At 44.0% G+C, this 25884-nt stretch overlaps 1 protein-coding gene across 9 annotated transcripts; it reads left to right on the top strand.

The window, feature by feature from the left end:
* Positions 1–66: 66 nt before the first annotated feature.
* Positions 67–25884, top strand: Noxred1 (NADP-dependent oxidoreductase domain containing 1). 9 transcript variants are annotated; one of them, XM_008764893.4, is made up of 8 exons: positions 3537–3626; positions 3730–3810; positions 4269–4440; positions 10981–11180; positions 14103–14283; positions 14838–14989; positions 15797–16019; positions 25634–25884. In XM_008764893.4, the coding sequence occupies exons 3-8, from the start codon at positions 4286–4288 to the stop codon at positions 25824–25826; spliced, it is 1104 nt and encodes a 367-aa protein (XP_008763115.1). In that variant the 5' UTR covers positions 3537–3626; positions 3730–3810; positions 4269–4285; the 3' UTR covers positions 25827–25884. The 9 variants fall into 9 exon arrangements, with proteins under 9 accessions (XP_006240464.1, XP_063118760.1, XP_006240465.1 ...); XM_006240402.5 differs by lacking the exons at positions 3537–3626; positions 3730–3810 and adding an exon at positions 67–280; XM_006240403.5 differs by lacking the exons at positions 3537–3626; positions 3730–3810 and adding an exon at positions 1217–1684.

Genomic DNA, 25884 nt, shown 5'->3' with positions numbered 1-25884 from the left:
GTGCATAATGGTGACATAATTGTACCTCTGACTGCCAGCAGCCTGCCATCACATCAATTATAGTGTCACAGTGTCACAGCAAGGCAGGAGGATATGGTTAATACCAATAGTCCAAGACACAGATGACCTGAGTCCTAGCCTCAGCTCTCCTGCTGACAAACCAGTGCTAGGGAGAGGGCCCTTATTTTGTAGACCCTTCTTCAATGGTAGAAAATCAGGACCGTAGTCTACGACTGGCATTCTACACTCGGTTAAAGTGGGTGAAGGGGAAGGAAAACAGGTAATATATGTAGCACACAGCATGCTCTAGGCTAAGACTCTACTTAGCTATGGGAAGTCTGAGCTGCTAGAAACATCTGGCAGTATCTGAAGGCACTTCTTTTTTTTTTTTTTTTCTCTTCTTTTTTTCTTTTTTTTTCCGGAGCTGGGGCCCGAACCCAGGGCCTTGCGCTTGCTAGGCAAGCGCTCTACCACTGAGCTAAATCCCCAACCCCTGAAGGCACTTCTTACTGCCAAAACTGGGAGTGTGTTTGTAAATATGGGAGTGTGTTGGTAAATATTGTTATGCACAGGACAGATCCCCAGGAATTACCCTGCTGAAAACACTAGTAACAGCAGTGTTTAATCCTGCCTTCGGGATGGGCTCATGGGTAAAAGTGCTTGCCATCAAGTCTAAAGACCTGAGTTTGGCCATTAGACCCTGCCATAGTAGAAATTGAGAACTGACTCTCATAAATTGTCTTTTGACCTTCACATGTCTGTAAGCACACACACTATGCACTATGCAGATGTTAAAGGTTTCTACATTAAAGGGATCTGCATTTTCCAGTTATCTACAATTCCAGGTAGCCTCATACCTCATTACTTTAACTCAGTATCATTTCTTACTGTTGAAGAAGTGGGTTTAATTTGTTATATCAGACTTAGTAGAGGAATAGAACCGCTAGGGGTCCAGATAGTTAATCTATCCAACCTCCTGGTATACTTTGTTATGGGGATTTGACCTGAGTCAATATGGTGGCTAACAGTCTGTATAAAGTGGTTGTTTTTGTGTCTGGTGATAGAATTTTACAGGGAGGGAGATGAGGGATGGAAGATAGCTATAAAATGAAGGACACATGGCTTGGCTAGAAGTGAGAGTTACTGTCTGAGGGCTACTATTGTGATGAAACACCATGACCAAGCTGGGGAGGAGAGGGTTGATTTAGATTACACTTTCATATTGCTGTTCCTCAGGACAGGAACTCAAATGGCTGGAACCTAGAGGCAGGAGCTGATGTACCGTTCATGGAGGAGCACAGCTTACTCACTGGTTTGCTCCTCATGGCTAGCTCAGCTTGCTTATAGAATCCAGGACCATCAACCCAGGGACAGCACCACCCACAGTGGGCTGGGCCATCTCCCATCAATCACCAACTAAGAAAACGCCTTGTGGCTGAATGTTATGGTTCCCTTCCTTCAGATAACTCTAACTTGTGTCAAGTTTACATAAAACCTTCCAGGCACAGTAACAAACTAGGATGCTTGCCTGCAACCTCAGTAGAGTAGTCTGCTACAGGAGACATTGCTGGTCTTTGTCATGGAATTGAATGTGACCTGGCTGAGGAGTTCCCCAGAGGAGGGTCAGGAAGAGGTGGGGCAGTTACAGGCCTAGCTGCTGAGCTACACCAAGGCAGCCAACCAGGTAAGTAATGAAGCCAAACCAGCAACTAGGTTATTTCATTTCCACGTTCTAGATTCTTCACAACATCATCCTTTGTGGTTCTTTCTAACCAGAAACATACAAGGGAGGGATTCTGGGAAGCATTTTGGTCTAACCAAGTTGTCATGTTAGAAAGCTGTGACACTGAATCCCTGTTTTTGAGAACGTACAAATATGTGTCTAGCATCTGTAGGATGCTGTATTAGTCATGCAGGTCTGGCAGGTTTTGAGGTCCTCTTTCCTTTAGGACAGGAAGCATCACTTGCATGAGTAGGATGTGACATCCTACTATGTCCATTCCTCTAAAAGGGGACTAGAGAAGTCAAACATAAAAGGCGACAAATGGTATGTTTTATTTTTTATGAATTATCTGAAATGAGTAAATCCAAATGTAGAAATCAACAGTGGTTCCAGGAGGTGGGAAGTGGAGAGGAGAGGAATAGGGAGCCAATACTTAATACAAATAGGATTTCTTTTTGTGAGTATAAAAAGGAGGTAGGGTTGGAGAGATGGCTCCATGGTTTAGAGCACTGCTTGTGACAGTTTGTATGTGCTTGGCCCAGGAACTGGCACTATTAGGTGAGGCCTCGTTGAAGTAGGTGTGTCACTGTGGGTGTGGGCTTTAAGACCCTCCTCCTAGCTGCCTGGGAATCCATCTTCTCCTGTTTGCCTTTGGAATGAGATGTAGAACTCTAGCTCCTCCTGCACCGTGCCTGCCTGGATGATAATGGACTGAATCTCTGAACCTTACAGGTCCCAATTAAATGTCCTTTATAAGACTTGCCTTGGTCATGGTGTCTGTTCACAGCAGTAAAAGCCTAAGACACTGTTTCTTCAGAGGTCCAGAGTTCAATTCCCAGCAACCACGTGGTGGCTCACAACCATCTGTAATGAGATCCGATGCCCTCTCCTGGTGTGTCTGAGGACAGCTACAGTGTATTCATATACATAAAATAAATAAATCTTGGAGAAAAAATGAGATAGTTACACAACATCCTGAATGCACTACTGAATTGTTCATTTCCAAATGAATAACTTTGTTAGATGAATTTCACCACCTTTTTTTTTTAACCTGAAGAGATTTAGAAGCTGAGTAGTTTTAAACTTGGATTCCAGCCTCAATTGCTACAAGATTACTGACCATAAAGAGAAAAGGTGGTACAAAGAGCTAGAGTAGCCGTGAGGTAGAGTGCTTGCCCAGCCGCTGCAAGGCTTCGGGTTCAGCCCTCAACACCACAGGCTTCCTTTAGTGTGTTATGGTACATTTCTGTAGTCTCAGCTTCATAGGACAGCGAGTCAGGGGGATCATATTTAATAAGCCACTGTCTCAGAGAGGGGCTGCCAACATTGCCCAGGATGCATAGGTCCTGGTTCAGTCCTATGTACTACAGGGGGGAAAAAGAACATTAAATAAGTATCTGGGTTTATTGTTATTGGGGGGGAAGGAGAGGGGGAGTGAGAGAGGGAGAGAGGGAACACAACACAACAATGTTCATGGATTCTCTTCACCGTTAGGTGGGTTTTGGAAATTGAACCCAGGTCACTAGGCTTGCTTGTAAATCACCTTTACCCACTTAGGATCTCACGGGTTCTGTCAGTTTCTTTTTTAAAGCAGTGCTAAGATCTATATGATACTCCCATCTGCAAGAGACTATAGAAATCTGCAATAGCATCTTCTGTTGGGGAAGACAAGTGCCGCCCTGACCTGGTTGAGCATTCCTGCAATGAAAGGAACCTCGTCCTCCTGGCATCCAGGCCAGGAAAGCTTGCAGGCACGTCCTGCCCCTTTAAGATCAGAGGCTAGAATGAACTGGTTGCTAAGGAGTCATAATGACAACCCTCTTGGGTGGCTCCTTCCTTATGTAGTTTCCACCTGCCCAGACCAGAAGTCCTGAGGAGTAAAGCACATCTTTGTAGTAGAGATGTAGGTAGATGGGGTTGTATGTCTAAATAGTCTTTAGGCTGAGTGCCCATGCTGTAGATGAGGGATCAGTGATACCCAGATTGAGCTCTGTTCTACCCTACAGGGAACACAGTTTACTGAAAGTGGAGGTTTCCCTTGAAATGAGATCCTGTGTGATATTTCCAGCAATGTTTCCAAAGCTCAGGTAATAGAAGGGAAAAGCTCCCAGCTGAGAACACCCATGAAACCGGTTGCTCTCGTAACTCCTACTGAAAAGCGTACCTGCAGTCAGTACAGATAAATATTACCGTGAATTCCCTTTTAGGTTTCATGAATCCAAGATAGTGGTTAGGAAGAAATTAGGAAACCTCTGTGGCCACATTCCAATAGAGATGTCAACTCTCAAGTTCAGAATCTGGAAGGAGGGGGTTGGGGATTTAGCTCAGTGGTAGAGCGCTTGCCTAGCAAGCACAAGGCCCTGGGTTCGGTCCCCAGCTCCGAAAAAAAGAAAAAAGAAAAAAGAATCTGGAAGGAGAATGGTGCTGACGCCCACCAGTTGAGGACTCATGAGCTAGCCACATACACCACCATACTTAAGCCCCTCTGCCTGAACCCTTCTTCTCCAGAACGGGGAGTCATGCTGTTTGGTATCTGTTGCTGCAGGCACTGGTACTTTGGAAATGGAAATGCTGGATAACCTTGAGTCTATGAGGTTCGAATATGGGATTCCAGAGGAAGAACGTTACTGGCTGTATTTACAGGGTCGTTACCGAGGATTGATGGTCAAGGGCTGTGCCCATGCAGCCTTCTTTTGCAAAATGTTCTACGATTTGAGGTAAGCTACTTGAAGATGAGAGACAAGCATCACTGCTCAGCAGAATCCAAAGGACTTGTGCTTTTTTTTTTTTTTTAAGATTTAAGATTTATTATATATGAGTACACTGTCGCTATCTTTAGACACACCAGAAGAGGGCACCAGATCCGATTACAGATGGCTGTGAGCCGCCGTGGGGTTGCTGGGATTTGAACTCAGGACCTCTGGGAGAGCACCTAGTGCTCTTAACCACTGAGCCATCTCTCCAGCCCGGGCTTGCACTTTTTATATTGGAAGGTTCAATATGAGGGGAGAATTGTCTACCCTTTCCAATCCACATTCTGTCACTTCTGGTCTGAAATGACCAGAAGAATCGATAAAGGGGGTCTTGTGCATACATAGTAAAGTTGGACTAGTGTGATTTCCACTGAGAGGGCGGGGTGATTCATTTCATTCACTAATTCATGCATTTATTCTCCCAAACTACTGGCTCGCCTTCCTTCCACAGCACTAATGAGCAGCCATTATTGGCCTCTTGCTTCAAAGACAGGCAGTCAGAGACTGACCAACAGCAGCTGACAGAAGAGCTACGTGGGACTTTGCTGTCCCTACAGGCCAGATAACTTGCTTGAAACCAAGAATATTGGGCAGGGGGTGGTCGCTCGTGCCTTTAGTCCCAACACTTGGGAGGCAGAGGCAGGTGGGTCTCTAAATTCAAGGCCAGCCTGGTCTACAGAGGAGTTCTAGGATAGCTACACAGAGAAACACTATCTCAAAAAAAAAAAAAAAAACCAAAAAAACAAAAAAACAAAACAAAACAACAAAAACCAAAACAAACCATCAAAAAGGGGCTAAAGAGATGGCTCAGCAGTTAAGAGCACAGGCTGGTCTTCCTGAGGTCCTGAGTTCAATTCCCAGCAACCACATGGTGGCTCACAACCATCTCTAATGGGGTCTGATGCCTTCTGTCATGCAGGCATACAGGCAAACAGAGCACTCTAAATAAGTAAACCTTAACACACTAAAAACATGAACAAAACTGACAAACCCTTATCTAAACTAAGAAGAAATAATCAAAGTAACAATCAGACATGGAAGAGAAGCCGTGACAGCTTCAGGAAAGGATTGTCAAGAGATTGCCTTAAAAATCTAAAAACACCTGTAAAAACAAAACAAAACAAAACAAAACAAACAAACAAACAAAAAAAGTATGAACAGACCTTTAACCAGATCGAACTGGCAACCAAAACCTCTCAATCAAGAAAGTCCCTGACCAGATAGCTTAAACCTTGAAGAATTAACAATTTCAGCCTGGGGATATGAGTACTGCTGGGGTATGAGTTCAGATCTCCCGCAAGCGAGTAAATATGAAATGCAAGTGTGCCTGGCATACACAATGGTGATTTGAATGATAATAGACTCAATTGGTGCCCAGGGAGTGGCACTATTAGAAGTTGCGGCCTTGTAGGCGTGGCTTCGTTGGGACTCTGGGGTTGGGCTTTGTGGTCTCAGATGCTCAAGCCAGGTCCAGTGTGACATTTTCTTCCTGATGTCTGCTGATCTGGATGTGGAACTCTAGCTGTCTCTGCAGCACCCTGTCTGCCTGCATGCTGCCATGTTTCCCAACACGATGATAATGGACTAAACCTTTGAACTGTAAGCCAGCCCCAATTAAAGGCTTTCTCTCTAAGAGTTATTGTGGTCATAGTATCTCTTATCAGCAACAGAAACCTAACTAAGGCAGACAGCAAGGTGGCTACACTGACTGCTCAAATCGTGGGCTCTGGGATCAGTCAGAGACTTTATCTCATTAAGGTGAAGGTCAATCAAATAAGATAACATCAACCTTGTACACAAACAAACATCTGTATGCAGCACTCACACACACACACACACACACACACACACACACACACACACACACGTCCTGCATGTGCAGCACACATGGAAAAACTTAGCAATTCTTTTCAAAATCTAGCAAAAAATTAAAGAGGGAACATTTTCAAACTTATTTTAGAGGCCAGCATTACCTTAATGCTGATGTTCAAGGAAACTGTGAGAAAGGTACCCACTGGTATCCTTCACAGTTGAGTATTTATGTGAAGATCTACAAAATATTAGCTAGCTGAGTTCAAGATTACATTAAAAAGATTATGTGCTGCTCAGCAGTGGTGGCACCCCTTTAATCCCAGCACTCAGGAGGCAGAGGCAGGTGGATATCTGTGAGTTTACAGATCAATGGTCTACAGAGAGAGCTCCAGGACAGCTAGGGTTGTTACACAAGAAACCCCATCTGGGGGCTGGGGATTTAGCTCAGTGGTAGAGCGCTTACCTAGGAAGCGCAAGGCCCTGGGTTCGGTCCCCAGCTCCGAAAAAAAGAACCAAAAAAAAAAAAAAAAAAAAAAGAAACCCCATCTGGAAAAACCAGTCGATCAATAGATAGATAGATAGATAGATAGATAGATAGATAGATAGATAGATCAAACTAATAAACAAACAAACAATAGGAAAAAAGGTGGTGTATCATGTGAAAGACCCCCTCCCAGAAAGGGAATTGTACAAGCCCAAGGCCCTCAACTATAGAAGTAAAAAATAAGTTTTTAGATACACAGATTCAGAACTAAAATAAGCCTGGGAAAGTTCAGATGTGTCCAAGCTTTGTGGGACAAGCTGACCCATCATTTAGACGAAACAGACCATAAAAGAAAACAAAATACAGAAACCAGTCTAAATTATTGCTATTGCTTTATGGGCCACCTAACAAGAGATAAGCCCCTAGCCCCTGACATTCCGGGCGCCCCAACCTGCACGTATTCTCTTGCTGTGTGACAACCTCATTTGAACAACCAATTGGGTGTAACCATATATCAGCGCCTCACTTGAATCCACCAACCATGCATCTGCTTCTGTAAGCCTGCTTCTGTTCCCCAATACCCTATAAAAACCCGTCCCTGGTTCTGTTAGGTGCGCCAGTCTTCCGAATTCACTGGGACGCCCACAGATACCTGTGTATCCTGATCAATAAAAATCCTCTTGCAGATTGCAGCCTGTGGACTCGGACTGGTCATTGGGCTCGAGGATCTCCCTCCTGAGGGAAGATTCTCTCTGAGAGTCTTACACATGAACAAGGGGAATTTATTCCTGGAAAGCAAGGATGTTTCAACATGCAAAATCAGTCAGTGTGTAATACATGAATGTCTGGAAGGTTGGCTGATGTAAGATCTCTTTAATTCAGGTTTTTATTTCCAACGATGAAAGAATTTATAGGTGTAGACAAAAGACTAGGGAGCAAAGATTCATTTGGAAGAGGAAGTAGTTGAGAAAGTGTGTGGGCAACTTCCTGTGTGGGTACCACACAGTGACTGTTGCTGTGCTGCTCTTTATAGACTTAGGATGTTGACAAGAGGGGAAAGTTTATGCAAATCATTTGACTAGGTCCACCTTACATGATACTTTACTCATAACCTTTCCTGGGGTGTACTACTGTGTCTCCCAGCTTACGGTTTTCATGATAACATACAGGTGATGGCTTATGTAGGTCGCCTGCTGGGCATTCCTGTGAGGTGTTGTCCTAATCAAATGATTTGAAACAGGAAGACCCACCCCACACCTGGGCCACACCTGGTGGCCTTACTCAAAGAAGATCCCGGAAGAGGACACTTCGCTTTTTGTCTGATTGCCCACCTTTTCAGTTTGTTCTTTCTGGAGCTGCCGCCAGTATTTAAATCCAACTTCTTCCGGATTCCATGTAGACTGAAGACTAGCATCTCAGCAGGAATCCACTCCGCGTCTGACTGGACTGCAGAGAAATCTCATTGACTTCTTCTCATGGACTGAACAGCTATTCAATTCTCAACCTTTCTGTTAGGAGACAGTCATTGTGGGAACACCAAGACCTCATTCTGTAAGCTAGTCTAATAAGTCACATGTGTACACACGTGCAGGTGCACACACACATTATCAGTTCTGCTCCTTTAGAGAACCCTGATACAAAATATATTAGTGGTTTGAAGCCATAGGACTTACAGGATGTGTCAATTTCCCTTTAAATTACCCTTATTGGTTGAGTACCAGCAGGTCATGTTCCAGTCCCAGGAGAGGGTATTAGCGAACTGCGCATGTTCAGGAGTTTTGTTGTTTAAGGTGATTTTTAAAATCCAGGAGAACATTAGGGAGGTTAAGTTTCTTTTCTATTTACATGACATGGAGAGTGGCTTGCTTCCATTTTGTGCAAAAATGAGGAGAGAGTGTAACGAGAGAGTTAGTCACAGTCTCTGATTTCTGACTTTCTGCCTAGAGACCCTTTTGCAACGCCACACTAACTGAAGGAAAGACCAATGTCACACGACTTCAGTCGGTGCAGAAAACTTAGTGGAGGAAAGCCAGTGTTTTGCCAGGATCACAGTAATCAGCAGCTGGAGGTAAATTGCTTCCATGCACTGATAGCCATAGATAGAAAGCCCAAGGTAGCATTATAATCAGAGCTGAACACTGAAAACCAGAAACAAGGTGAAGACTCCCACTTTCAGCACCTCTATTGACTATAGACCTGGCAGTCATAACCGATGCAATTAGGTTTTAAAAAGCTGGGCAGTGGTGGCACATGCCTTTATTTCCAGTACTCAGGAGGCAGAGGCAGGGGGATCTCTGTGAGTTCAGGGCTGGCCTGGACTACACAGAGTCCTTATCTTGAAAAACAAGACAACAACAAGAAATCAGAATATATAAAGGCTTCCTGCAATTCAGCAATAATCAATAACCTGATTTTTTTGTTTATTTATGAGTACACTGTAGCTGTCTTCAGACACACCAGAAGAGGGCACCAGATTCCATTACAGATGGTTGTGAGGCACCATGTGGTTGCTGGGAATTGAACTCAGGACCTCTGGAAAAGCAGTCAGTGCTCTTAACCGCTGAGCCATCTCTCCAGCCCAATATAACCTGATTTTTAACCTAAGACTTCTTCAAAGAATGTATAGACATGACAAACAAGTATATGAAAGGATCCTTAATATTGACAAGCACCACAAAAAAACGAATCACAACTACAATGAACTTTTTTCATACCTATTGTCAATTTGACAGGACCAAGAATAATATTGATTATCTAGATTAGGTCGATTGTGGTGGGAAGACCCAGTTTTACTGTGAGTGGCACCATTCCATGGGCTGGACCCTGGGAGGAATAAGAACAAGAAAGTCAGCTACGCTAGCATGCACCACTCTGACTACTGGCTGTAGACACAATGTGAGCCTCTCTGCAAGTTCCTGCCTCTAAAAGTTCTTCACCAGGATGGACTATACACCCAACTATGGGAGTTGGGGGGAGGTAACCTTGTGGTTTGAATGAGAATGGCCCCATAGGAGCATATGTTTGAGTGCTTGGCCTCCAGTGGTGGAACTGTTTGAGAAGGATTAGGAGGTGTGGCCTTGTTGAAGAAACTGCGTCACTGGGGTGGACTTTGAGATTTCAAGACTCAGGCTTCTCCCAGTTAGCTCTCTTTGTCTCAGCTACCGCTCCAGTGCCTGCTTGCCTACTGCTGCCATGCTCCCCAACATGATAACATTGTACTCTAATCCTCTGGAAGTGTGAGCCCCAAGTTAAATTTTCTTTTTTAAGTTGCCACAGTCAGGGCATTTTGCCATAGCAATAGAGAAGTAGCTAAGACACTTAAGATACTTTCGCTAGGTATCACAGTAACAAGGCAAACTGCTAATGGATGGATAAGCCCACTGTGTCATGTGTGTCAAGAGTGGTGGCTCATACCTGTAATCTCGGCACTCAGAAAGCAGAGGCAGGGGAGTCAGAAATTTAAGGCTAACTTCAGCTACATGAGACTCTTTACAACACAAGCCCCTTTTATGTACATATAGTGAAATATTACAATTAGGCCTCGAGGAGGACATTTTATAAGGTAGGAATTGGATGAAGCTTGAGGACACGATCCTACATGCAAAATGATAACGCCACATAATTCTTCTCACACGGTGTAGGTAAAGTAGCTAGAAAAGAAACAGTAAAAGTGGTGCCTGCCAGATGTGGGGAGGGGACGAGCTGTTCATGAATATAAAGTTTCTGTTTTGCAAGGATGCAAAGGGCCTAGATATCTGTAACACAGCAATATGCACAGACTCAAATGCACTTTGTACTTCAGCTGGTGACCATGCACTCCAGCTGACAACTCTCCACCCCTAGAATACAGATGGAAAAGCTCAGAGAATTAGTCCACAGTGTGCTATGCATAACCAGACGATGCATGACGGTCAGTGATTTTTAAAGTCGGTGAAATAAATACACAGACTACACGTTTAAGGATCCAGGGAAATAAATGCAAAAACAAAAATATTTTCATCCAGATTTGGTCCCTTGGAAAAGGAATGTACTTTTTCAGGACAAAGCTTTTTCTTCCCGGTAAGGCCGTCTTCCAATCCAAATGTCTTATTTCTGAAGCATTACGTTGCCATTGGGCTTCCGCTCGAAAAGAAATGAGAGAACCGGAGATACCGTGGCAGAAAACCGTAGCGGGTGCGCGCGTTTACGTGAGTCTGTTCATTCTCCAGCAAACTGCTGCAGGAGCTGCCGCGCACAATCCATTCCCGGACTGTATCGTTTGATGCCGCGGCTACCGAGGATGAGAAGCTAACGGTGGGCGTCATTGGATGTGGCCACATTGGAAGGCAGCTGACTAACGTGCTGCTGAAAACCGTCTCCATCCCTCCAGAGAACCTGCAGATCTCCACTCGGAGGCCAGACTCCCTGGGTGAGTGTGAGGCTATGTAGCATTAACAAAGCTGTCTTCAAAGGTGCCTTTAAAGCAGGGTTCCCATGCTGGCTGGCCCACAAGTATAACCTTGTTGACTAAGACGCCTTTTCTCCACTTATATCAGTCCCTCCTTGTACTTGGTGCAAAGTACCTTTCTGGGTATGAGGTGTGTGTGTGTGTGTGTGTGTGTGTGTGTGTGTGTGTGTGTGTTCATGTAATATTCAAATCTAACTGGCATATTAGTCCAGAAAAAAAAAGTTACCTGATATTTACTTTTGGCCTTATTTTTTTTAATGTCATCTGAGTGCAAAGATATTCACAGTATTGACCAGTGTGATAGAAGCAAGAACCCAGAGGTTGCTTTTGAGGAAGTGGAGTGAGGAAGGAGGCCAAAGAACATTCTGGAGAGAAGGAAATATTTTACATCTAGGGCAGTGGTTCTCAACTTGTAGGTCAGGATCCCTTTGGTGGATCCCTTTGGTGGGGTCAAACGACCCTGTTATAGGAGTTGCCTAAGACCCTTGGAAAACACAGATATTTATGTTGCAATTCATGGCAGTGGCAAAGTTACAGTTAGGAAGTGGCAACAAAGATAATTTTTATGGCCAGATGTGGTGGCACATGCTTTTAATCCCTGCACTGGGGAGGCAGATCCCTGTGAGTTTAAGGCCAGACTGTTCTACAAAGTGAGTTCCAAGACAGCCAGAGCTGTTTCACGGAGAAACCCTGTCACGAAACAAAACAAAACAAAACAAGTAATAAATTTTATGATTGGGGGTCACCACAACATGAGGAACTCTATTAAAGGGTTGCAGCATGAGGAAGGCTGAGAACCGCTGACCTACACGGAGCTATGGGCTACCATGGATGTATGCCCTCATTAAAACCGTTCAAGCCGTATACTTCAGAATTCCATGTGGTACTGTATGTAAAGTACACCACAATAAAATGCAAAATAACAGTGCAAAGCAGTCTGCATAGTATAGAAAAAGACCCTTGAAGGAAGAATAACCACACATACTCTTCACCAGCCTATTGTTGTCCCCCCCACTTTTGAAGTATATTGTACACTGGGTTTTTGCTCAATGCATTGGAAATGCATTTTTGTATCATCTAACATTCTCTAAAGAGTTTTAAGCCCTTTTACTGCCCATGATTGGCTGTGAGAGCTCTCCCTGGTGTGCCTGACCTTATCAGGGTGTGCTTGCTGCCCCTGGTGTCTGGGCATCTGGGGAGGAGACGGGGCAGAGCTGCAGTTGTGAATGAAGGGTGCTTTGTGCTCCCCCTTTATTTTCTTCTCAGGATCTAAATTTTATTTCCATGAAATATTATTCTTATTACCAAAAGGTGATTTTAAGATCATGTTTCCTTTCCTATTATATGCCCTTTAGAGCTAAGATTTCAAGCCAGTAGGGGGTGGCGTATGCCCTCAATTCCCAGAACTCAGGAGGCCAAGGCAACTGAATTTCTGAATTTGAGGCTAGCCTAGTCTACAGAGCAAGTTCCAGGATAGCCAGGGCTACCCAGAGAAACCCCATCTTGAAAAACCAAAAAGAAAAAACAAATTGGGGGGCTGGAGAGATGATGGCTCAGCGGTTAAGAGCAGTGACTGCTCTTCCAGAGGTCCTGAGTTCAATTCCCAGCAACCACATGGTGGCTCACAACCATCTGTAATGAGATCTGGTGCCCTCTTCTGGCCTGCAGTCACATGTGCAGGTAGAATGCTGTACATGAAATAAATACATCTTTAAAAAAAAAAAGAAAAAGCAAATTGGATTCTAGCTGCAGAACCACTTTGTTAGCGTCTGTATTGGTTCTCCGCCTTGTTAATGCTGTGACCCTTTAATACAGTTCCTTGTGTTGTGACCCCCAACCGTAAAATTATTTTTGTTGCTGCTTGATAACTACTACTGTTTGCTAGAGTTATGAATCAAAGTATAAATACCTGATATGCAGATCTCTGATATTTGACCCCTGTGAAAGGGTTATTTGATCCCTCAAAAAGGTCACGACCCACAGGTTGAGAATCAATGTCGTACGCATCTCAAAGAATGATGGCTGCCTGTTCTCTAGGCACTCGGTCTTGTCCTTGAGAATCCATAAACACGATGATCTTACCTCTCACATATCTTTCACATTCTGTTTTTCACTGATGCTTAAAGCATGAGATGGAAATACACATTTCAAATCCTTACTTTTGAAATCCACACTGTAGTAACAATAATCAAATAATTAAGCACCTGTGTGTTTAATGCAACTGTATGAGTTATCACATATACAGAGACTTTTGTCTCTACATTTACGAATACCTTACTCTTGTTACACATATGTTACAAAAACTGTTAAGCCTTCCACAACCCCTCCCAGTTTCTGTGGCATATTCTTTCACGCTTCTAATTTTACCCTCTAACTCAGGCCAGTGTGCTATGTAACTTTCAATGAGTCACATAACATCCCGAAGCCTCGGTTTGCTCATCTGTAACACGGGAACCATCCTCAGAAGAAAGACACCTTAAACAATACACAGCGAGCACCGTGTGTGTTATCTGTCAGTTCCCTGTAAATGCTTTTTTCTAGCTCCCAGTAAAAAATTAAAATGAAAACGCTCAGCATTTGTTCCAAAATCAAGGCAACAGGAATCATGTAATAAGCCCAAACTCTGTCACAGTGGCACCAGCTGCTTTCACAAAGGGATTGGGGCTGGGTTGGGGCTTCTCTGCATAGCTCCTCGCTGAGGCTTCCTGGAGCCAGGGTCTGGTTTCTGTGGCAACAGGACTTAGGTTGCTTACTGAAACAGGATTACCGCTCTCCTGTCTCCCTCTCCTCACCACAACTGATGCGCAGGTCAAACTTCTCTGCATTATTATGTTCTCTCTCTCTCTCTCTCTCTCTCTCTCTCTCTCTCTCTCTCTCTTCTAGTTGAGCTTCGGAAACTAGGGGTCCGGTGCGTCTATGACAATGCTGCTGTGGCGAACTGGGCCAAAGTGTTGTTCCTCTGCTGTTTGCCTGCCCAGCTGCCTAATATCTGCCTAGAAATTCAATCCAAACTCGATAAATCCTGCATCGTGTACAGCTTTGTATCTGCCATCACGATACCCAGGTATCTTGTCAGAATGAGAAGACAGAACTCATAGCCCTACCCCTTGGAGTTAGTCGTCCTCAGTAATAAGGGGGTGGCGGCTTGACTTGCAGAAAGACTCCATCAGCCTTTCTAGTTCTACCTCTTGCCAGTTTTACATAAACAACACTCAGGATTGGGGGTGATTTTCCCATTCTAAAACGTTAATTGCCTGTTGTTTTCCAGTATCCCATTCCCACTTGGGGCATCAATGAACAACCTGAAAAGCTACTGAAAATACATGGCAAACATTGTTTTTTTTTTTGTTTTTTTGTTTTTTTGTTTTTTTGTTTTTTTGTACTCTTGCATCTAGCCAAGAGCTAAGCACATGTTAACATTCAGTAAATATTAGGTGGATGGTTGAACGATCTAATTAATCAGTGCCCTGAGTGCAAGCGCACAGTGGGCCCGCGTCTTGCAGCCTGAGCAGTGGCCTGCAGGGGAGGGGCTGTAGTTTCGGTTTGGATGCGGATGCAGATTGGATGCAGTCCCTTATTCCAGTCTGGTACTCTAGTCTCTGTCTTTGTGGCTTCCAGGTTGAAAACTTTACTGAACCACACCAATATCGTGCGACCCCAGTATCAATTTGTTGAGAAATTTGAAAACATCTGGGGAGAGAATGAAGAGGTCCCAGCTGCTCTCCGAAATTCATCAATTATCCGGGGTACCTGCCCCTACAATAGTCTTGGTAATGGCACAGCTCTGTGACTATTTTTGACATTTTTTGACAATTACCTTCCATGTCCCCCCACCCCTGTGTGTGTGTGTGTGTGTGTGTGTGTGTGTGTGTGTGTGTGTAAAGCACAAAGCAGATACATTCTTAGTCATTTGAGTTTGGTATGCCAAGAGCTTAGTAGGAAAAAGCAACTTTTCTTAGGCAGAACAGAGGAGCCTAATTTTTGGATCCTTAAGTCTGAGGCAGAAACAACCAGGGGAAATGGCTCGTGTGAACAAGACAGTGAGCTGAGCTCGGTGGTGCGTGCCCATAACTCCAGCCTTGGAGAGGAGGAGGCAGGAGAACCGGGGTACTGAGACTTTTCAGCTATGTAGCCAGTATGAGGGCAGCTAAAGCCGCACGTGGACCTGTCTCAAAAAACAAGACCAGAACCAAACCAAACCAAACCACACCCAAGCAAAACAAAACAACAGCAACAAAGCAGGAGAACGAAATGTCTGGGACAAAAAGAAGGGCTGGTTCCCCTCTAATCTCGCAGTCAGTACTCCCTAGTCCCCCAGGGACCTTTGTGTCTGTCCTTCTGTCATTAGCACTGTCTGCCTTAGTCCTGTCTGCTCCGCTTGGCTGTGATCAACACGTGATATGTCGTGAAGGGCAAATGGGCCTCTTAGTCAGGGAGCAAAGAGTGTCCCTTCGTCTCCTGTCGCACTAACAACCAACTCAGGAGAAAGGGTGGCTCCGAAGTCTCTCTCTGGGTTTCTTCCGGGTCCCTTGCAACTCACTGCTGCGTGTGCTCATTGTGGCTTTCCTTCTGTCTAGGGGGAGTAATCCTCAATGTCAAGTGGCTGGAGGGGTTGTGCTACGCCCTCATCAACGCCTGTACATCGAGGGGCGTGTTTCACTCACAGGTGCTGAAGCTTTTGAACAAACTGTTTCTCTCTGTGCACTTAGAAAGCTGCAAGACAGACCCGGCATCCTGCCCCAAATTTCAGTTAACAGATTTTATGAACAAAAGCTACGTCAGGAACTTGTATAAGAAAAGGTAAAGTGTCAAACATCTGGATTGGTCCCCCAGTTTTGTTTTAACCTATGCTGTTTGTTTGTTTATGAGACAGGGTTTCTCCGTGTAGCTCTGGCGCTCTCTCTCTCTCTCTCTCTCTGTAAAAAAAAAATTTATTTATTTTATGTCTTCATGCACACCAGAAGAGGGCGTCAGATCTCATTACAGATGGTTGTGAGATACCATGTGGTTGCTGGGAATTGAACTCAGGGCCTGTGGAAGAGCAGTCAGTGCTCTTAACCACTGAGCCATCTCTCCAGTCCCTGTGTTCTCTCTTAAAATCCGTACAAATCATACATTTTTGAAAAAAACTAATTCAAACAGTAAAAAACAAAACAGCAAACTCAAAAGCTTCCCTGCCTTTTAAATACTATTTCACAGATAGTTGGCTAATAGAACGAGTATTTGTCATATTATCTAAGCACCAACAGACATTTATATTGTCATTATATTGTAATCTGTATGCAAAACTATTCCTACACTGTTAGAAACACCGAGGCAGAATGCCACCTTTGTTTCTTGCATCCCACTAGAACTCTGTGTGATGCTAGTGTTGCCCATTAGGGACAGCCGTGTCACATGACACAGTAGAACTCCTTTGTCTGCCTCAGCTTTGCGCATCCGTGCTGACTTTGAGTACTTGGACTGGTATTTCTGCTGGGTAAATGTGAATGTGTGAGTTAGAGGACACACACATACATTATTGCTTAGCAAAACCAATGCCATATTTGAATGCCATTTCTCTGCATCGTGGTAATGAAAAAGTCAACCTTTCTGGTCGTTGCTAATCTAGTGTGTAAAGTCTGCTGCTGCCATTTCCAGTGACTTCCATGCCTCTAGACTTGCTGGGCATTCTGAAGTCCTTTTCTTTGGGGACCATGGGGCACATCATCCTCTTCAAGCAGTTGCCCTCTTGGTTTTCATGGTCCCTAACATTCCTCTCCTTTGATAGCTTTCCTGCTGTCCTCCCTCAGATCTGAGAGTTATGAGTGAATCAACCCTGGGCTCTCTTTCCTTTCCCTTCCCTTCCCTTCCTTTCCCTTTTCCCTTCTCTTTTCCCTTCCCTTTTCCCTTCTCTTTTCCCTTCTCTTTTCCCTTCCCTTTTCCCTTCTCTTTTCCCTTCTCTTTTCCCTTCTCTTTTCCCTTCCCTTTTTCCTTCTCTTTTCCCTTCCCTTCCCTTCCCTTCCCTTCCCTTCCCTTCCCTTCCCTTCCCTTCCCTTCCCTTCCCTTTCTGTCCCTGTCCCTGTCCCTTCCCTTCCCTTTTCCCTTCCCTTCCCTTCCTTTTCGTTCCTTCCTCATTTGTTCCTGGGTGATCTTTTCCAGCCTGGAAATCAGGATGCCATTCGTACTCTACATAAAGCATACAACTCTATATTGGTGCCGTGTACATATTCGCTGGGACGCACAGAATCACACCTCCTCTAGAATCTGACGTGCGCAGAAGCATCCCGTTTCCATGGGTCGTATCTAACTTCTGCTTCACCAGGTGTTTCTGGCAGAACCCCAGGACCCCAGACATAACCATTGATTCCAGTTTCTCCTTTCTACCCCATAGCTTCTTCACCAGCAGATGATTCAGTCTGAGAATTTCCCTCACTTTTCTGTTGTTTGGTTTCCTGGGTGTCTCTGGTTTTTTTGTTTTGTTTTGTTTTGTTAAATTTTAGTGGACTATATAGCCTATAATAACCTCCTGAGAAAAGGGTACATTGGGAGTAATTTTGAAGATTCATTATGTTTGAAAACGTGTGTGCTCTTGTTGTAAGATCCCTGAGGTGGTCTCAGGTCAGGTACACAACCCACAGAACACAGCTTGATGAAGAGATCAATGCAACGGCAAGAGGTTTAATGATCCACGTACGTGGGGTTGCTCATCTCTAACCTACACTTTTACTGAGAACATGGTTAGGCAGCAGATTCTAGACTGAAAATCATTCTCCCGCACTGTTGTGAGCATAGTCCTGTTGTCTTTAGCTTTTAGACTTGTTGGGAGCAGTAGTGTTTCTGTAACTCATCTTCTTGTAGTTTTGGCTTTGGACACAGTCTTCTCTAGTCCACCCAGCTCAAGCTCACTCTGTGGGCCAGGCTGCTCATGAGCTGCACGTGCTTCTGGCCAAATCCCAGGTGCTGGGCCATTTTACTCCTCTAGGTCAACCAGATTGGCCTTGAACTCACAGACATTTTGCCTCTCGAGTTCCAGGTAAAAGGTGTGTGCACCATGCCTGACTCAAAGTCCTCATTCTTGAGTGGCAAACACTTAACTGATTGAGCCACTTCCCAAGTCCCCTACCCCAGTTAACTTTTTAAAACATTGTGGAATGTAACTCCGGTATGGAATAAGTTTGTATTCTGTTTGTAAATATACTTTATGAATGATTGTGGTGCAAGGGTCGTGCCACCCCACCCGGGAGAAGTGCGTTCAGTGACTGGACTTTGCTGTCTGAGTTTTCTATTTTATTCCAACTGTGACTTTGCAACTTCCCACCTCCCGTCCTTTCCCTCATCTTCTCTTTTCCTTTTGGACCTCTTGGATGAGCCTTCCGATTTTAAGCTTCCCATTCCTAACATCCTTGCCCAGCCCCCCCTGCTTTCTCAGTGCCGTGCTTTTTCTAGCGTGCTTTAGAAGCCCATTTTCATGCTCACTGTATTTTGAATCTTGGAGCTTTGACGTTCTCTGCATAGTCTTTTTGACGGCTCCCTGCTGTCCTTTCCTTGCACAATACTCTTTATTTTGAGAATACATCCTCTAATGGATTTATTTCTTCCAAATTAAAAAAAAATAAAACAAAATTTTGAAGTTTATTTTTCACAGGTAAGCTTGCTTTGCCTGCATGCATGTCTATGCACTGAATGTGTGTTTATGGCATAGTTACTAAAGCTTGAAAGCAACCGTCATCTCCTCAGCAGGTAACCACTGAGCATCTCTCCCACCCCCTAAGTTGATTTATAATCATCCAGTGGCTATTGTTTATCTTGGAGTTTAGAAGCCTTCTTCTCCAATATTTGCTCACATTTAGGCTCCTGACTGCTAAACTTTGTTAGTCTAAGTGGTTTCCTCTCTCTTCCCCCTCCCTCTAACAGGTGGCAGTCATGGCTCTTTTTACTGGAGCCACAGTCTTGCCTATTCTGAAAGGTCACATAACTGGATCCATGTATGGTATCGTCCAGCCTGGCTTCTTGCAGCTAGCAGTACATATTTAAATTTCTCCTGTGTCTTGGTGTCCTGTTAGCTTATTTTACGTTCACACCTAATCAAATCCTACTGTCTGTCTGCACCACACTTCATCTACTTGCTGACCCACGAACGTCATGGCTGTGAAGAGACGCCATGAACACAGCAACTCCTATGAAGGAAGACATTTAACTTGGGCTGCCTTATACGTCAGAGGTTTAGTGTGTTACTGTCATGGTAGGAAGCATGGTGGTACGCATGCAGACATGCGGCTGAAGAGGTAGCTGGGAGTTCTACATCTGGATCCAACAGAAAAGAGAGAGAGATAGACTGGGCCTGGTTTGAGTTTCTGAAACCTCAACCCCACCCCCAGTGACACACTTCCTCCAACAAGGCCACACCTCCTAACAGTGCCAATCACTCTGGGTGCTTGGGGGCTATTTTCATTCAAACCACCACAGCTGTTTTTAAGTTTGGTACAGGTGTTTGTGGCAGCAAAATTTCATTGTATCCCGTTTGTTTTTCTAAGTACAGGCCTTGGCTGCTGACTATCTGGCAAAGTCTATTTTAGTTTTCTAAGAATCTGATAAAGTAGCTCCCAACACCCCATCCGTGTTCTTACTCGCACTGTCCTGATGTTCTGTTTCTTCAGATAGAGCTGTCAGTTCTCTGGATTGTGGCAAATTCAGTAGGTGGGAGGGGCGTTCCTGCTGGAGGTGGGAGGGCCTATGAAGGTTTTTTTCTTTTTCTTTTTCTTTTTTCTTTTTTTCGGAGCTGGGGACCGAACCCAGGGCCTTGCGCTCGCTAGGCAAGCGCTCTTCCACTGAACTAAATCCCCAACCGCCTATGAAGGTTTTGTTTATAACTTAAAGTTGAGCTTTTCCGGTGCTCATTTATTTGTTTTTTCCTTTTTTTTTTTGTATTATCTTCTCCAGTGAAAAAGTCTGATAAAGTCTTCTGTCCATTTTTTTTCTTTTTTTTTTTTTAAATTTATTTAATACTTAGTAATAATTCTTTGGTTTCTGGGCAAACATCCCCTTCCCCCCTCCCCTTCCTTATGGGTGTTCCCCTCCCAACCCTCCCCCCATTGCCGCCCTCCCCCCAACAGTCTAGTTCACTGGGGGTTCAGTCTTAGCAGGACCCAGGGCTTCCCCTTCCACTGGTGCTCGTATTTGGATATTCATTGCTACCTATGAGGTCAGAGTCCAGGGTCAGTCCATGTATAGTCTTTAGGTAGTGGCTTAGTCCCTAGAAGCTCTGGTTGCTTGGCATTGTTGTACATATGGGGTCTCGAGCCCCTTCAAGCTCTTCCAGTTCTTTCTCTGATTCCTTCAACGGGGGTCCTATTCTCAGTTCAGTGGTTTGCTGCTGGCATTCGCCTCTGTATTTGCTGTATTCTGGCTGTGTCTCTCAGGAGCGATCTACATCTGGCTCCTGTCGGTCTGCACTTCTTTGCTTCATCCATCTTGTCTAATTGGGTGGCTGTATATGTATGGGCCACATGTGGGGCAGGCTCTGAATGGGAGTTCCTTCAGTCTCTGTTTTAATCTTTGCCTCTCTCTTCCCTGCCAAGGGTATTCTTGTTCCCCTTTTAGAGAAGGAGTGAAGCATTCACATTTTGATCATCCGTCTTGAGTTTCATTTGTTCTAGGCATCTAGGGTAATTCAAGCATTTGGGCTAATAGCCACTTATCAATGAGTGCATACCGTGTATGTCTTTCTGTGATTGGGTTAGCTCACTCAGGATGATATTTTCCAGTTCCAACCATTTGCCTACGAATTTCATAAAGTCATTGTTTTTGATAGCTGAGTAATATTCCATTGTGTAGATGTACCACATTTTCTGTATCCATTCCTCTGTTGAAGGGCATCTGGGTTCTTTCCAGCTTCTGGCTATTATAAATAAGGCTGCGATGAACATAGTGGAGCACGTGTCTTTTTTATATGTTGGGGCATCTTTTGGGTATATGCCCAAGAGAGGTATAGCTGGATCCTCAGGCAGTTCAATGTCCAATTTTCTGAGGAACCTCCAGACTGATTTCCAGAATGGTTGTACCAGTCTGCACTTCTGCCCATTTTTTGTTTGTTTTTTTTTTGTTTGTTTGTTTGTTTTTCAAAGATTTATTTATTTATTTTGTATACAAGTACACTGTAGCTGTTTTCAGACACACCAGAAGAGGGCATCGGATCCCATTACAGATGGTTGTGAGCCACCATGTGGTTGCTGGGATTTGAACTCAGGACCTCTGGAAGAGCAGTCAGTGCTCTTAACCACTGAGCCATCTCTCCAGCCCCTTCTGCCCATTTTTTTAACTGGGTTCTCTGTCTGCTTGTTGAGTTTTCAGAACAGTTTTGTACTTTAGATAATAGTCTCTCACTGAATGTGTCTTTTTCAGATAGTCTTCAATCTGTGATTTGCGTTTTCATTCTCTTGGTGGTGTCTGTCTTGGGACAGACTTACAAACTTTGTTTAATTGCAATCTGTAACTGTATCTGGTCCAGAACTCAGCAGGTTTAGGCTGGCCTCGAACCTGCAACGACCCACTTATCTGCCTCCCCTGCCGGGTTACAGGCATGTTCCACCATGTGGTGACTGACATCTGTAACAGAAAATTTTCATTTTCATTACGTTTAGCTTGCTCTCTCTTTCATGGAGCCTTCCTTTTATGTCAGTGATAGGAAATCCAGCTGATTGGTTGGATTTCACTCTCGGGGTGGTAGAGCAAGTGTGTCTGTGAAGGAGTTCCCAGAGATAATTATATAAAGGGAGAAACGTGTCTAGAGTGAGGGAGGGCAATGCCATTGGATACACTGAAGGTCCCAGGAGAAGGCCGGCCTGGCCACAAGGCGTGTGCCTCCATCTTCTGCCTCAGCATAGCCCTGGAATCAAAGGAGCAAAAGATGATGGACTGACACCTCTGAAACTTCGAGCCCAAATGAATCTATTCCTTTTTTAAAAAATTATGTCATTGCTTTGTGTGTGAGATGTACGCATGTGTGTGGAGGTCATAGAGACTTGTGGGAGCTGGGTCTTCTGTGGCAAGTGCTTTCACCCGCTTGGTTTCCTTGCTGGCCCTTCCTCCTCCCTCCTCTTCCTCCTCCTTCCTCCTCCTTTTTCTTCTTCTTCCTCTTCTTTTTCTTCTTCGTGTGTGTGCCTGTTGGCATTCGTGTGCTTGCATCTGTGTGTTTCCATGTGTTTGTGTTTGTGTGTACAAGTGTGCAAGTCTGAAACTGATGTCAGGAATCATCGTTGACTTCTGCCTTTATTCACTGAAGCAAGGTCTCTTTTTCAAAGCTAGAGATCACGATGGGGCTAACCTAGGTAGCCATCTTGCTCTGGTGACTTCTGCCTCTATTCTCAGAGGCCAGAACTACAGCGATGCCCCCACACCCACGTAGAATTTATATAACTTCTGGGATCCAAACTCTAGTCTCTACTCTTTGGGAGCAAGTGCTTTAACCAACAAGCTTTTTCCCCTCTTTAACTGCCTATGTCAGGTATTGGTGACAGCCAACTCGACGTATAATGTCATGTTAAAATTTAAAAAGCCATTGCTGGTGGGGTGCGGTAGCACAAACCTGTACGCCAGCACTAGGAGACTAAAGTCAGAAGACTGCAAGGTTGAGATAGAAGCCTCAATGATAGAACAAGTTAATCCAACGAAAGTCAATGCCAAACTCAGGGTAATCTAGATTTTTTTTCCTGTTATCTTTTAGTTTTACCAATTTGTATTCTGCATTTAGATCTGTGACACCCTTTCCCGTCAGCTCTACCTCTAGATTTGCTGTTTTGTGTGACTATTCAGTGACTCGAGTACCTATAGTTGGGCTGTATTCCTCTCCTTCACTAGCCTTTGCCCTTTGTCAGAGCATTTAACTACAATTGCTTGGGTCATTTCTGCATCCTCTGTTCTGTCTGGTTGATACAAGTGTCTACTCTCGCAGTTTGATCCCTAACTACAGCTTTTTTTTTTCTTTTTTCTTTTTTTCGGAGCTGGGGACTGAACCCAGGGCCTTGGGCTTGCTAGGCAAGCGCCCTAACTACAGTTTAATGCATCTTAAACAGTGTTGGTTCGGCTCCTCTCTTTCTGCAGAGCTGGCCAGTGTGAGTCCCTGCTTTCCTATGTTAACTTTAGAATCATTTTTGTCAATATCCAATACAACTCTCTGGGATTTTGACTGGGACTGCATTGAATCTACAAATCAGGTGGAGAAAAGTTGACATCCTGGTGGTTTTCTTATCCATAAAAATGAAAATTCTCTGCTTGCTTGGTGGGTTTCTTTCATCAGAGTTATGCTTCCCCTGCATAGATCTTATTCATGTTCTGCTAGATTTATATTAAAGTAGCAAATTTTAGGGCATTGGTATACTTGGCTATCATATTTTGAATGTCAAATTATTCTTTGTTGCTTGTTGTTATGGTACGAGTATCTGTTTCCTCCAAATCCCACTTTAAATTTAATACCCAAAGTCATATCTTAATGGTATTTAAGAGTGGGACTTTGAGAGGTAAAAGGGACCTGGGCATGCTGGTCTGCTTTGTCATCTGATGCCACTAGGCTGTGGCCCAGCAGGAGAGCGCTCACCAGATGCTAGGCAGGTGCTGGTATAATACATGATACACCTTCCAGGATCCATAATACCCAGGCTGTAGTATTGGGCTATAACATCATGGACCAAGACAGTGGCATATAGGAAGGAGATCAGGTTTTCTACATTAATCTTATAACCAACAACCTTGTCCTATACCAGGTTACAACTACTCCATCAGTTGCAGATATGTACAGACCACTTCATAGATAGTGTGTCTTATACTATCAACATGAATGGACTTCCTCCCTAATGTGTGCTTGTATCATCAACACAATTCAACTCAGACAAACATGTAAGATACTTGCATACGAAACTGAATACATTTTTTAAGGACAGGTCTCATGCATCGTCACATGCTGACCTCAACTCACTATGTAGCTGGGAGTGGCCTTGAACTCCTTATCCCTGCTCCCAGAGTTGAGTGCTGGGATGACAGGAGATGCCAATTCACAAAGTGTATGTGGTGCTGGGGATTAAAGCCAGGGCTGCATCACACTGAGCAAACATCCCAGCATCCGACCTCCGTCCCCTCTGCTATTATTTTGAACAAACGATTATCTGCCTGCTCTGTGGAGAGAGGGGAAACAGAGATCTTAGTTCTTTTGCCTACCTTCAATGCTCTTCCTTCCTTTGCGTGGGCCCATGTTTCCAACATTTGTTATTTTCCTTCTTTCTAAAGAACTTGGAACATTCCTTAAAAGATTGACGCACTGATAATTCCTTCAACTTTGGTTTGATAAAGCTTTCATTTCTCCTTCACTTTTGAAGAATACTTCTTTTTTTTGTTTGTTTGTTTTTTCTTTCTTTCTTTTTTTTTTTTCCGGAGCTGGGGACCGAACTCAGGGCCTTGCGCATGCTAGGCAAGCGCTCTACCACTGAGCTAAATCCCCAACCCCCTTGAAGAATACTTCTATGACATCTGCAATTCTGGGGGATAGAGGGATGGCTCAGCAGCTAAGAGCAACTTGCTATTCTTGCAAGGACCTGGGTTCAGTTCTCAGCATCCACAGAGTGGCTCATGATCTCTGGACCAGGAGAACTGATGCCCTCTTCGGACTTCTCCTTCTACAAGGAGCAGGTGTGGTACACATACACATATGCAAGCAAAACAAACCTTAAGAAGAGTCATGCTTCTGGGTTGATGGTTTAAGTATTTCACTCCACTGTCTTCCTGTTGGCATGGATTCTGGGAAGTCGGTTTCTTGCTTCTGTAAGACCACTCTATAGTGAAGTGGTTTCTCTAGCTTCTCTCAGGATTTTGTCATAACCTTGTGATTTCCTGTCATTTTAGAACATGTCTGGATGTAGCTTTTGTAGTCATTTTATTTTTGGCATTTCTCCTGCTTGGTTTCTGGACCTATAACTTGGCATATATTAATTGTGGAAACTTCCAATCATTATTTCAAGTATTCTGCTCCTTTCTCTCTCCCCCTTCTAGTTTATCTGTCAGTTGGTCTGTCTATCTATAGTTATCATGTGAGATATATATATATATATATATATATATATATATATATCTCCTACAGTTTACTTGGTGAATATATGAGTTATATGCCTCATATATAAACACATATAAAACATAAATAGATATAACATACAAGCATATATAATATTATCATACACACACACACACACATACACACACACACACACACACACACACCTTCTGTGCTCTGGACCATACGCTCCATCATTGCTGTTTTCTTTACTTTTTGTGTCTAGAAATCTCTGCAGGGATATTCAGAGGTTCTTGCCTCAGTCTGGTGTCTCACACATAAGTCTTATATATTAAACAGACTCAGCGTAAGTCATGCTGTCTTTTTCTCCACATAGGCCTTTCCCCTGGTTTGATCTGACTACTGTGCAAACCAAGGAAACTCCCTTCAGCCAGCACATCTCCGCTACTCGTGCTCTTCAGGACCACATTAGTCTTCTCTACTGTGAATCATTTGGCCTCTCCATAGGCGAAGAAGAACTGCCTTACATTTCCACCGTTCTCCAACCTCTAGAAGAAGTCTCGGATTGACGAGAGCCATGCATTGTGTGCAATACCTGAGTGAAGAATAAAGTCTGAGGTCCTCCTA

The sequence above is a fragment of the Rattus norvegicus genome, chromosome 6, assembly GCF_036323735.1.
Source record: "Rattus norvegicus strain BN/NHsdMcwi chromosome 6, GRCr8, whole genome shotgun sequence".
In the NCBI taxonomy this organism is placed as follows: domain Eukaryota; kingdom Metazoa; phylum Chordata; class Mammalia; order Rodentia; family Muridae; genus Rattus; species Rattus norvegicus.
The sequence above is the reverse complement of the archived record's forward strand: the minus strand, read 5'-3'. Positions and strand labels throughout refer to the sequence as shown.

Excerpts from the sequence above, each read along its gene's own strand:
- Noxred1 (XM_006240402.5), top strand. The coding sequence starts at position 4,286 with ATGGAAATGCTGGATAACCTTGAGTCTATGAGGTTCGAATATGGGATT. Across the intron at positions 14,284-14,837 it reads TCTGCCATCACGATACCCAG|GTTGAAAACTTTACTGAACC; the intron begins GTATCTTGTCAG and ends TGTGGCTTCCAG. Across the intron at positions 16,020-25,633 it reads AGGAACTTGTATAAGAAAAG|GCCTTTCCCCTGGTTTGATC; the intron begins GTAAAGTGTCAA and ends TTCTCCACATAG.